General features: G+C 35.6%; 1 protein-coding gene across 1 annotated transcript in view; it reads right to left on the bottom strand.

Annotated features, from left to right (window-relative positions):
• Positions 1-11,269, bottom strand: part of LOC140157519 (phospholipid scramblase 1-like) — a 46,673-nt gene extending 35,404 nt beyond the window's left edge. The window contains exons 1-3 of the mRNA XM_072180744.1: positions 11,249-11,269; positions 8,663-8,701; positions 7,070-7,247 (exon numbers count right to left, since the gene is read on the bottom strand). Of these exons, the coding sequence (XP_072036845.1) occupies positions 7,070-7,247; positions 8,663-8,686 (202 nt within the window). The 5' untranslated portion in view covers positions 8,687-8,701; positions 11,249-11,269. The remainder of the gene's footprint in view (positions 1-7,069; positions 7,248-8,662; positions 8,702-11,248) is intronic.
• Between the last annotated feature and the right edge of the window lie 663 nt (positions 11,270-11,932).

The following is an 11,932-nucleotide window of genomic DNA, read 5'->3' as shown; positions in this document are numbered from 1 at the left end:
CCCCGGCTTGGCCCCCCCAATGAAAATGTCTAGTACGCAACTGGATGTAACACAGGATTTAAAATTACCATTTACCATAGCAATAATATGTTTACACTATTTTTGAATGTATTGCCCTGTACTATACGTTACATCATTCCTCTACATGCAAAGAAGAGGGATACATAACTGGATTGACCCAGGGATGTAAGTAGGCCTGAAGAAAAAATCCTGAAATTCTGGAAAAAATCCTGAACAACGGCATGAATTTGGGTTAAATAACCCCAAAACAGGCTGATAATAAAGTGCTAAAACTTGGACAGAAAAAAACCCTGAATTCAGGATTAATCCTACAAACTTACATCCCTGATCATTGTAATTCTGTCGAATTTTTACATCATGTCATGCTGATAAGACTAAAGTACTCCTCCAATATTATCTCTCAGTGGGCAGATTACAAGATCTTAAGGTGGCATGCAAGGTCACTCAAGTAGAAAATTTTAGACATTGTTTTGCATTGTATCTTGAAAAGTAATGATGCTAAATACATAAAAGTACATACAAGTTCAGAAAGGAAATGATGCAAGGAATCCAACTAGCACAGCAGATTTCTACAAAAATGAGCAGTTTGTGAGAAAAATGCCCAAATTGACAAAAAGTGCATATTTGTGTTCTAAAGACAAAACTAGAATTAGGGATTCAATTATGTTTCCTCGTTGTTCATGACATTTATATGAAATGGTAAAACAATTGAAATTTTGATAAAAATTACTAATTTTTATACTGATTGTTCAGCAATTTTGAAACATTTGAGACTGGAGTGCGGGTATTTGGGCTCAAAATTAACTTGAGTGCGGGTGGAAATTAAGAAACATTATGTAGCTAGAGGTTTCAAGTGGTATAAAAATCTCAACTTATTTTGAGAAAAGTAGGGGATGAGGCTGTGGATCACAAAATGCCCTTTTAATCATTGCTACTCAGCCTTACAAAAACTTCAGTGATTTGTCAGTTAAAATCAGCAAAAACTACAGAATAAGAGGCGGCAATGTTTAGCCGCTAGGCCGCTACCTGCAAAATAATGAATTCAAGCTGTAAGCATGCATACAATGTACAGGTTCAAGGCATGACAAATTTTACACTCTCGCAGTAATGCGTGAGTCGCGCTTATGCGTTCAGGCGTATCGTTACAGTAAAAGTGTGGATTCATCACGGATTAACAATGGGTGGCTCCTATACAAAGGTATAGGACTGAGGAGTTCCTGAAAGAGTTTTCTCGAATTTTTTAAATTTTTTCTTTGGGTTAAAAATATGGGTCAAAAAGGATCAAAATATGATTTTTTTTTTAATTTTGACTACTTTTGGACTTTTAAGGTATATTTTTAGAATGATGACAAAAATTTGAGAAATTCACCGATTAGGATATTTAGAGTAAGTTGTTATGACATACCAAAAACAAATTGGCATAAAAAATCAATTTTGGTGCTTTTCTCAACAATTGCTCATTTTTGTAGAAATGTCCAGTGTTGGTTGCTTGCATCATTTCCTTTCCAAAAATAAATTTCTTTCTTTTAATGTTATGTACACATGTTAAACACAACTTTATGTATACTTTTAGTTTTATGCACTTATCATGCGCATATTTTTGGGGGGCTTTAGGCGCCAGCCCGGGTAAAAAGCAGGGGCGGCCAAAAGCGAAGGGCGGCAAAAAGAATTAGTAAAAAAAAAGGGTGGAAAAAATTAGAAAAGTATAAAAATTTTTGACTATGTGAAAATATGTTGCTCTTAGGGCACCAGCGCTTATAATCCTTTTTTTTTTGCTCTTCACTTTTTCAAACAACCAAAAAAAAAAATTGGGTCAACCTTTTTGGGTTGTTTAGGAAGGTGTGGCAAAATTGAATTTTCTTCAGCCCCCCGGGGTAGGAGCGGCCACGGTACGCCACTGCTTATGGTACTTTTAAAGATACAATGCAAAACAATGTCTATTAAATTTCTCACTGAGTGATCCTGCCTGCCCCTTAAACTAACTTAAATTGGTAACAAGGAATAACTATAGAGGAGTTCAGATTTCCAGACTTTCTGTCCAGTTGTGACTGTTGGAAATCCAGATATTTTAAAAGTGTCTAAAAGCAAAAAATCTAACAGAAAAATGCTTCAAAGTCAGAAATCTTCAATTTGAGACTTCATTTGGGACATTGCCGTGATTTTTCTTACATTTAATTGGATTTCAGGATTTTTCAAGTAACATTGGCAACTGGAATTCAAGCCGTTTTCAGAAAGCAGACTTGGAAATCCGGACATTTCTTTGATTGAAAAGTTACTCCTCTATAGGGGGTGTGCACTTATTTTCTGCACAGGGGGGCTACTGGTCATTGACCAGGGGTATCATCGTGTTAAAGATTCAAGTAAAAGGGTCTTTTTTCATGATCACGCACTGTACTTACAAATCGTGAATAGAGTATCTAAAACAAGGAAATTTGAGAAAAAGGGTATACCTTGTACAATAAATCATTGTTTAGGGTCCTTTGAGACAAATGTAGTATGTAATAAAGGTTAAAAGTTATGAACTTTTGAATTTGTGTTTTCCCAGTTATCATGAAGGGTTTTAGAGTCAAAATATGACTGATTTACTTGCTTCTAATGGGGGCAAAAATAATATCAATACTTATTTAGGGTATGAAATTGCACTTGTCATACTTGTTTAAGGGGTGCNTTTTCAGACCTCATAAATACTTGTTTAGGGTGCTATTTGAAACTTCGTGGCCACGCATGATACCCCCTTGTCAATGAACAGTGCCCCCGGATTTTCTGGGATAGCCCATTATACATTTTATCATATATATTTACATCAAAAGCCTTACGATTTACTTGTATGATTATGTAATTCACTACATTTCTTTTGTATTTTGCTATTATTTGTTCAATATAAAAAAATTAAAAAAAAAACATTCTGTGATTTGTTGATGTTGTCCTTTTAATAAACGCAATGTAACCATTAAAATATTAATAGAGGGCCTACTTGTAATACAGGACTTACATTTATTACTTGACTAGAAAATGACTTCTGGCTTTTATTAATTATTTCTTTGAGGTACACAACTTCTTGATTAGGCGAGGAAAAAACACTGTTTTACGGGCGGATGGATTTTTTAAGGTTGGTCTGAACCCTGGAAATATGGAAACTTTCGAGCCTCATAACTTTTAAATTGTTGGTCTAAAGTGTATAAAAGTATACATATTTAGAATGGCAAAGACTTGGTAAGTTCATCTGTGAGGTCAAATTTGGGCCAAAATAGCACTTTTAGCCCCAAATCCCAAAAAATAACGGTTTTGGCCCACTTCTTTTTCGTGCATCATAACAAAAAAATCCTTGGCCCAAATTTTTTTTATTATTTTTTTAAAACTAGATTAAAATATCTAGGACCCGTTTTTTCATTTTTTGAATTTCGACCAACTTTGAGAAATTTGCGCCAAAAAATGTCAAAAAACGCTGATATTTCAAAAAAAATCATAAAAAAGCCCGATTTTGGCCCAAATTTCAAATATTTTTGGTGAAATTGGTCAAAATTTGACCTCACAGATGAACTTATCAAGTCTTTGCCATTCTAAATATGTATACTATTATATACTTTAGACCAACAATTTAAAAGTTATGAGGCCCGAAAGTTTCCATAATTCCAGGGTTCAGACCAACCTAAGTAGGGTCAGTCGGTCAGGATTTTTTTATTTGGTTTAAATTTGGTTTTATGGAGGCCAAAATGACAGTTAAACAGTGGTGTAGACAGGGGGTGGGTGGAGAGGGGGAAGCTTCCCCCCCCCCCGTGAGAGGGGGAGCTTCCCCAGCCAGGGGCCATGCCAGTCCCCTTGTGAGAAGTCTTGCCCCTCCCCCTCCCTGTGGCTGTGGGATGCTCTGAATATTTTTCAAAAAATTCCGGAATCATCAATTTTGGCCCCTAAACGGTTGATTTTATATAATTCTAGCAACAAGTAAAAAAAAAAAAAATTATTCCCCAAAACACAAGATCTGGCCAGTCGGGCCTATAAAACGGAGTTTTCCCGTTACCTTATGCTTCTTCTATTATTCATTTATTTACTTTAGGCCTATATTTTTTTGTTTTCATATAATTACACTTTTCGATGTAAACAACAAAACAAAAAAGGACAAAACAGAAAATCATACCAAAATATTAGAAACAAAGCTCGTATTCACACGATATTTAAAAAAAAAACATTCATCATAATCCAGGTCTGTCGTATGTTGAAAGAGAAAAAAAAAATCAATTAAATTAAAATATTGTTGTTAAAAGGAACAAGGTGTCAATGGTCCAAATTTTGAAATGAAACTTGAAACACAGAAAAAAAATTATATTATTACAGGTAGGCCTATCATGTTCCGATACTAAATATTTTGTCAAATTTGGAAAAGTGAAAGCTGTGCCAGTCAAATTATTTTCGTCCCAGAATTGATCAAATCACAATCTTGAAAAATCACAATTTTGGAAAGGATACTTTTGATTTAGGCCTATGTAGGCCCTATGTATGCGTTTTAGTCCGGGGTCATAGTTTGATTTTCTGAACTTGACATGGAAAAAGAAAGTCATAAAAAGTGAACCATTTTGACAAAGTTACCTTATTAAAAAGTCACTCCAGGTCGAGATTATTGTTCATTAAAGTCCTTAGGGAAACTACATCGCTTGCCTTTTTACCTAAGCAATCGCATTTTCTTTCCTAGGCCTACTCTTATAATAGGCCTATCCCCAATCTGGGAATAAAAGCTAATAAAATCCCTGGCAATGCACCCTGGCAATTCACCGCACGGGCCATGATTTTTTCATGAGTGATGCTCATAAATTCGATATTTTATTCATATTGTGTGTTACCTACTGTAAATCTATAATTTATCTAGTATAAATTAAATATACATGATAAGTAGCTACAATTTTATGGAATTAATACGATAGAAATACCAAAAATTAACTTTCAGTGCAGTTATAAATTAACACTGAGTTTGTGCATCAACTAGACGGTGTTTTAATGTTACGAGTTGTGAGTTCAGTCAGAGTGCCGGTAGGCACATTTTACAATCAGTAAATCCAGATTTCTAAGAGGAGAGCAGATAAAATACAAACATCTTGAGGTAGCCCTTAATGTAACTTAAACATGACATGAGTCACTCCAAAAAATAACGAGTCCGTTTTCTGTAAATGGCCATCGTCCACCCACGTAATTTACCACAGGTCAACATTTAGGTAAGCTTTCCGGGCTATAAAAATTTCCCTAAACTCGTTAAATTATGTCTCAAATATTTCAGCTAATGATCACACACGAATTAAACCACAACAAAAGGAGTAAAAATCATGTCTGTTATTTATTTTATTTGCATTTTATTAGAACTACATGTAACATTTTCGTATGCACTAATATCATAAAATATTTTATAGTGTTTGAAATTACAATTTGCGTGGATGCGATTTTTAATAATAGAAACGTTGAGGTGTGGAATGCTGCCCTCTATTTTTTAATAAAAGTCCTATACGCCAGTGGTTAAGCGACCAAGGTGTTAAATATAAATGAATCTCTAAATCAATTAATCAATCAGTAATCAATCAATCAATCAATAAATAAATAAATAAATAAACAAATAGGCCTAAATAAATAAATCTATAAATAAATAAATAAATAAGAACTGAATGTGCCATTTATATTATTATTACAATTTTCATATTTTTTTATATTAATATCAGGTTTAATATTATTAACTTTAAAGGTGCCCATTGATTATATAATAATTCAAGTAGGCCTACAGTTGAATACAAGAAGACATAAAAAGATGTGCATCATTCCGTGCACGAACACTGCACTAAATTTACCACTCTTAGAAATTTGGCAACTCCGTATCAATAAAGCAACCAATAAATGTGGCAAAATATATATTTTCCCGGTACATACTTTTTATTGTACGTGCAATACTTTCTGACGTCACGAAAAATATTGTACATACAATATTGTACGTACAATATGGAGTCTGAAGCGCACCTAACTGTTAACATTGTCAAAGGGCACTTTCTGGAAAGCTGGTCTGAACAAATCCGTCTAGTATAAATGATTACCAGGTGTATTGACCTTAGCACAATGGCAAACTGTTAAACTGCTCTTTTCAGGGACAGAGAAAGTATTCCTTTAGGAATTAAAAGAGCTCTTAAAGGCTGTATCAAAATAATTGGTACTCATCCAATATAAAAGGCCATAAACTATAATTTCTAGTTATTTCAAAAGGATGTGTTACATCCTGGGCAGCAAGGGAGAAGAGTCCTGGTCACCGATTGTTTAATTGTCCCAGGTTAAAGAAGAAATAAATGAAATGAAATGAAATGAAATAAATGATTAAGGATCTGATGCTGAGCCCCGCTCTTTAATAAACATATTGGGTATCAACCATTTTGGTACATGCTGTATCTGTCAGTGGCGTAGCGAGGGGGGCACGTGCCCTGGGTGCCTCACTTATGCTGGTTTCATACTTTCTGCCGCTGCGTAACGCTTCATCATGCCACTTGTAGGCCTACTTGTCTGCAAGCGGAGCGGCACACCGCTGAGCGGCAGCGGCATGACTCTGAAAGTCGCTCTTGCCGCTAAGCACCGCTCCAAAATCGTATTTTGTTCTCATAAGTCAGAGCGGCACCGCTCTGAGTTGACTTGAATTTAACCCCCAGCGGTGCTGCCGCCGCGGCAAAGCGGTGGAGTGATCGATATTATATATCGGCTTGCCGCTGGTCACCGCAAGCGTTTCTGGTGTGACTGCGCAGTGAAGTATAAAATCATCTTCAGAACGGCAAAGCGGCAAGCGGCAGGAAAGTATGAAACCAGCATTAGAGGGGCGCCGAATTGACCAATTCAGCATCGATTCTGCGCCCCTCAACATAAGCGTTGAAAGTCAAATTTTTTGCGCGCTTCGCGCGCATGTCAGCACAAAATCACTTTAAATCGGAGGGAGGGTGGGGGCATTATGTAGGCCCCTATATATCCTTAACCCTGTGCGCCACTGAGCCCTAGCTACGCCACTGGTATCTGTTTACAGTCTGTTCCAATAGGTTACCTTCAAATAGTTCAACCTGTTGATGTACTAATAACTGATCAACCTGCGCCAGATATTGTAAGCCAGGTGGCCCAACTAAACCTCCACCATGTCCAGGTCCACCGTATTCATCATATGGACCAGGCGTCCATTGAGCCGGTGGTCCGCCCCAACCAGAAGCTTGGTATCGCATACCGACCTGGACAAAAAATGAATTAGATTTTATTAACAAATAACAATAATGATAATTATATCGTACCCTCTGTAGACGACAAGTTTCAAATTTTCTTTATAAATTTAAAGATTTTAGAATTTTACATTTTAATGACCATATTTGAAATCACCGTGAAAAATGCATTAAAATGAGTACAAAAATGCCCAATATTGGTTCAGTAGTTCTTGAGATAGCTCTTGATATTTTGAGAAAATATCTCAAGACTTGGACTTTTTATGTTAAAACCTATGGCTATAGCACACAAAGGATTAAGTCACCGGTAAATGCAAATTTCCACTGAAAATACTCATTACGTTACATTTCCCTTTGAAGTCCTCTTGACAGCTTCAATAAATTTAAAAAAATCAGGGGCGGATCCAGGAATGGGGGCGCCGAACCACCGCCGCTACCGTGGCGGCTCGGCGCCCACACAAAGTCAGGCGCCTCTTTGCAAAAATACACATAGTCAGACGCCGCTCTGCAAATATTAGAGGGGGCGCGCCCCTTCTAAATCCGCCCCTGAAAATGAACACATGAGATGAACCGTTTAGCATAATAGGCCCTAATATAACCTGGAGCCGGAGATGGAGAATCAGTTATGCTCTTGTTGAGTCCACTATATCTGCCTATACAATATTGATTTTCCACATCCTGCGATTCCTTTGTATTAGATTTGTTAGTTTGTTATTCATAATTACATGCGTACATTACACTCCTAGAAACAAGGGTTCTAAGGGCTCTACATACAGGAAAGCAAGGGTTCTACTGGTTCTGGGACAATGCCAAAACTCCAAAGTGATTCTTTCCGGCCTTTACAGAAAGCTTTTTAGTTATGTGAAGAACTTACAGGACATCTAAAGAACCTTAAGTTATAATACTTGAGACCTTTTTTTTCTAAGACTGTACACCCGTTTCCCCCAATTTTGAGAGTTGTGCCTATACTGCGACTCATTTTTTAGCCAACTGTTAAAATGCTGTTTAAAAGGATTGTTTAGGTCACATATGAATCCCGGTTGCTTATGCATGTTTACGTTGTTTATTGCAAGTCACTATAAACAACCCGAGTTTTAAACAACTTTTTAAACAGTATATCACTTAGGGACCGTTCATAAACACTTGTAAAAGGGGGGCCTGATGCAAAAAATTTTATCGCGAAAATTTTTCGGGGTCCCCCCTTTACAGACCTCAAAAATTTCAGGGCCTCCCTTTTTGACATGAAAATTATGGGTCAACCCCATAGAAAAGCATATAAACTCAATTTTTCCAGGAAAATTTGTGGTCATTTTTTTCATGCCCCCCCTTTAGGAGGGTCAAACAATTTCAGGGCCCCCCTTTTTGCATCAGGCCCCCCTTACAAGTGTTTGTGAACGGTCCCTTATTTTAACAGTATTATTACTTACTGGTTGTCCATAACGAGATGTCATTGCCGTGAACTCACTCTAAATTTAAAAAAAAAAGTAAAATTTTTTTATGCTGAGTAAAAATGGAACTGAGCAACAATTGCCAACAAAATGAGTCAAATGAAAACCAGTTTTGATTAAATTTTTACTCAACAATATCATATTTCCGTCAAATTTTGATTTTGTTATTTTTTATTCAAAATGTTGAAATAATAATAATAATAATTGCCGGGAAGTGTTGCTGTCCATTTTAAGTTGAAATAACAAGGTAAAGTGAAAGAAACCCCACTGTTTATTTTGACCATTTAACATGCAGTTCTATGGGAGGATATATTATCATAATTTAAAAATTATGATAATATGTCGAACTTTGCTCTGTTGACCTACAAAGACAACAAATTTGGCCGATTCCATTTAGGTGCAAGTTGGGACATGTGTAAACATTTCAAATATGCAAAAAAAATCAGGTTTAGATCGTACATTATGACTTTAAATAATCAACAATCCGTCTCATTTTATTGCTCTGTTCCTTTTACGCAACAGTTGAGTAATTATTACATGCAGGTACATGTAGCAGTGTATTTAAACAATATTATAATACAATATTAATCGCTTTGGGTCTTTTAATATTTCAATATATTAACACATTATTAACACGACTACACAACAAATTTGGCCTAAAACAAGGTTTGTCTCAAAGCTCCCGCTCGCATTAGCTTATCCACACGCATTTTAGTACAAAAAATCCTTTTTTTTTTTAAACATCCGGAATTCATTTTTTTTTAAATACACAACTGAATACTTATAATCATCCTTCCTCCTCCATTATTCCCCGTACTTCGGTCTGGTGGGGTGGGGGGGGAGTACATCGAGATGAACCACCAGACCCCTGCTCTTAGATTACTCCACTTCAATACAATAGCAGCATCACTTTATTGTTCAACACAACACTTCATACAGTGGAATAGGACTTTGAGGTTTTTTCACATTTGAAAAAAAAATCTTTGGAAAAAACCATTTAGTTTGTCAGAGTTGGAGAGCCTTAATTTGGCCTTATCCCAGTTATAACTCTCGATCGCGAATCGTGAGGTCCGGGGTTCAAACCCCGTTGAGTTCTGATTTGTTCCTGCTCTCTGAATTTAATATTATGTCAGTTAGCCCGAACTTATTTACCCCTGCAGTTAAGGGTATAGACTAGGTATTGATGGCCGATTTTCGTTAATATGATGATCAATATATTATTGAAAAATAACAATTTCATGTTTTGCAAATGTTCATTCTACAAATACTATTTATTGTTGTTAATGAGTTATGCACGTTTTACAAAAGTGTTGTTGTTTTAGCCCTTACAACATAACTCATCCGGTTCTTCAGGACCTATAGTATATCTGCGATATTTGAATTCTTTTACACACTCAGTCGCTATGAATTGATTGTTGCCAACAGGGATGCAAATTGTGCGGGAGCGGGGAGCACCGCTCCTAGGAAATGAGAGTCAAAATTGAGGAAATAATGCCATGGGAAGAAAAAGAAAGAGAGGAAAAGGAGGAGAGAGAAGAAAAGAAAAGAGAAGAGGAAGAGGGAAAAGAGGAAAGAAAAAGAGTGAGGTACAAGATAATAGGGGAGGGCTGTGAGGAAGTGAACCCATAAGAGAGGAAATCTTTAAAGACACAGTTGGTTGTGCAAAATTTGGAGGAATTCACATTACTGTTCAAGAAATAAGAGCAAAAAAGAGGAAGGTGTTGGTGTTAGAATGAGGAAATTTACAATTCATCACCATATTCAATGTAATTTAACAGGAAAAAAAGAAGTTGGATGAAGACAGGGCTCATATCTGAGGAAATTTAGAGAGGCGGCAATCATATCTGAGGAAATTTATAGAGAGGCAGCAATGAGGATTTTATGGGAACAAAAGTCATGAAGGAATTCATTGTATCAATACTAATGCCACTGAGAAGAGGACAAACTGGAAAATAGTGAGGAAATTTAAGAAGAAGAACCATAAAGCACTAAACAAGTTGTACTCCTCTGACAAAAAATGAAAGAGGAATGACTGACCAAAATTGACCCCAAACTAGTGTAAAATACCAAATTTTTGCACGCTACGTGCGCACATTGTCATCATAAAGCCTTTTTAGGAAGCTCGAAGACCTAAAACTATATACAGGCTATGTTAACATTCTCATCTTTTGAAGTGCAGAATAAAGCTATTTTATGCATGGTATGAATGAGGAAATCTTGAGCCTAAAAACCTTGCTCCTGAGGAAGAAATCACAATTTGCACCCCTGGTTGCCAAAGCTAACTACCATTCGCAAGATGCTGTGAACTACCAAATCACAACAGTTTAAAATAGTGCTATACGTACCTGAACATTCATTCTTTCACGTTGACTGGCAGTTTTTGGCATGTAGGCCTAATATTAAATATTAAAATGGATACATAAAATTTTTATGTATCCATTTTCAGACACTTTCCAGTTATTCTCAGCTTGGACTAATAATAGTTTGCCATGGATAGGCCTACATTATAGGCCTACCATGAATGAAAAAACAGTTGTTTAAGTTTTACTTTTGACTTTAGCATACGAAAAATGTATTACCCTGCTGTACTTACTTATTATAGGCCTACTGCTGAATACAGATAATTCCTTGAAGTTCATCCAATGTGCATGCGCTATATTGTGAAAAGTATTAAACATAGTGTAAGACTACAGCCTAAAGTATGGCCAAGTTAGTTTATATTGAATTGTGCGCTTCGTTTAACGTCAGTTCGTGTACGTCAGCATTTGCTTTTTATTGTTGCTGTTCAGTTGAGCGAAATACACAGGTCGCATGATTTTTACTGCCTTGCTAAAAATAAAACATTACGCCGAGTTTTCGATTGTTGCAGTGGAGTTACACGTAGAATTTATACGTGGAGTTACACGACTTATAAAGAAGAAATTTGAATGATGAAATCATAGGCCTAATGAAAAGCTATGAAACTTCAGTTGCGTAACAAGGTCTCAGGAATGCATGAAGTTATTATTTATTTATTTATTTACCGATTTATTTATTTATATATTTATTTATATATTTATTTATTTATTTCCCGATTTATTTAATATTTATTTATTTATTTATTTAGGCCCATTTATTTATTTATTTATTTATTTCCCGATTTATATATTTATTTATTTATTTACATATTTCTTTATCGTTTATTTAATTAGGGGCCTATTTATTCATTTATTTATTTATTTATTTATTTATTATTTTATTTATTTATTT

Source organism: Amphiura filiformis, chromosome 7, assembly GCF_039555335.1.
Source record: "Amphiura filiformis chromosome 7, Afil_fr2py, whole genome shotgun sequence".
Lineage (NCBI taxonomy): Eukaryota > Metazoa > Echinodermata > Ophiuroidea > Amphilepidida > Amphiuridae > Amphiura > Amphiura filiformis.
Note: the sequence above shows the minus strand (reverse complement) of the source record. Positions and strands in the feature narration are given on the sequence as shown.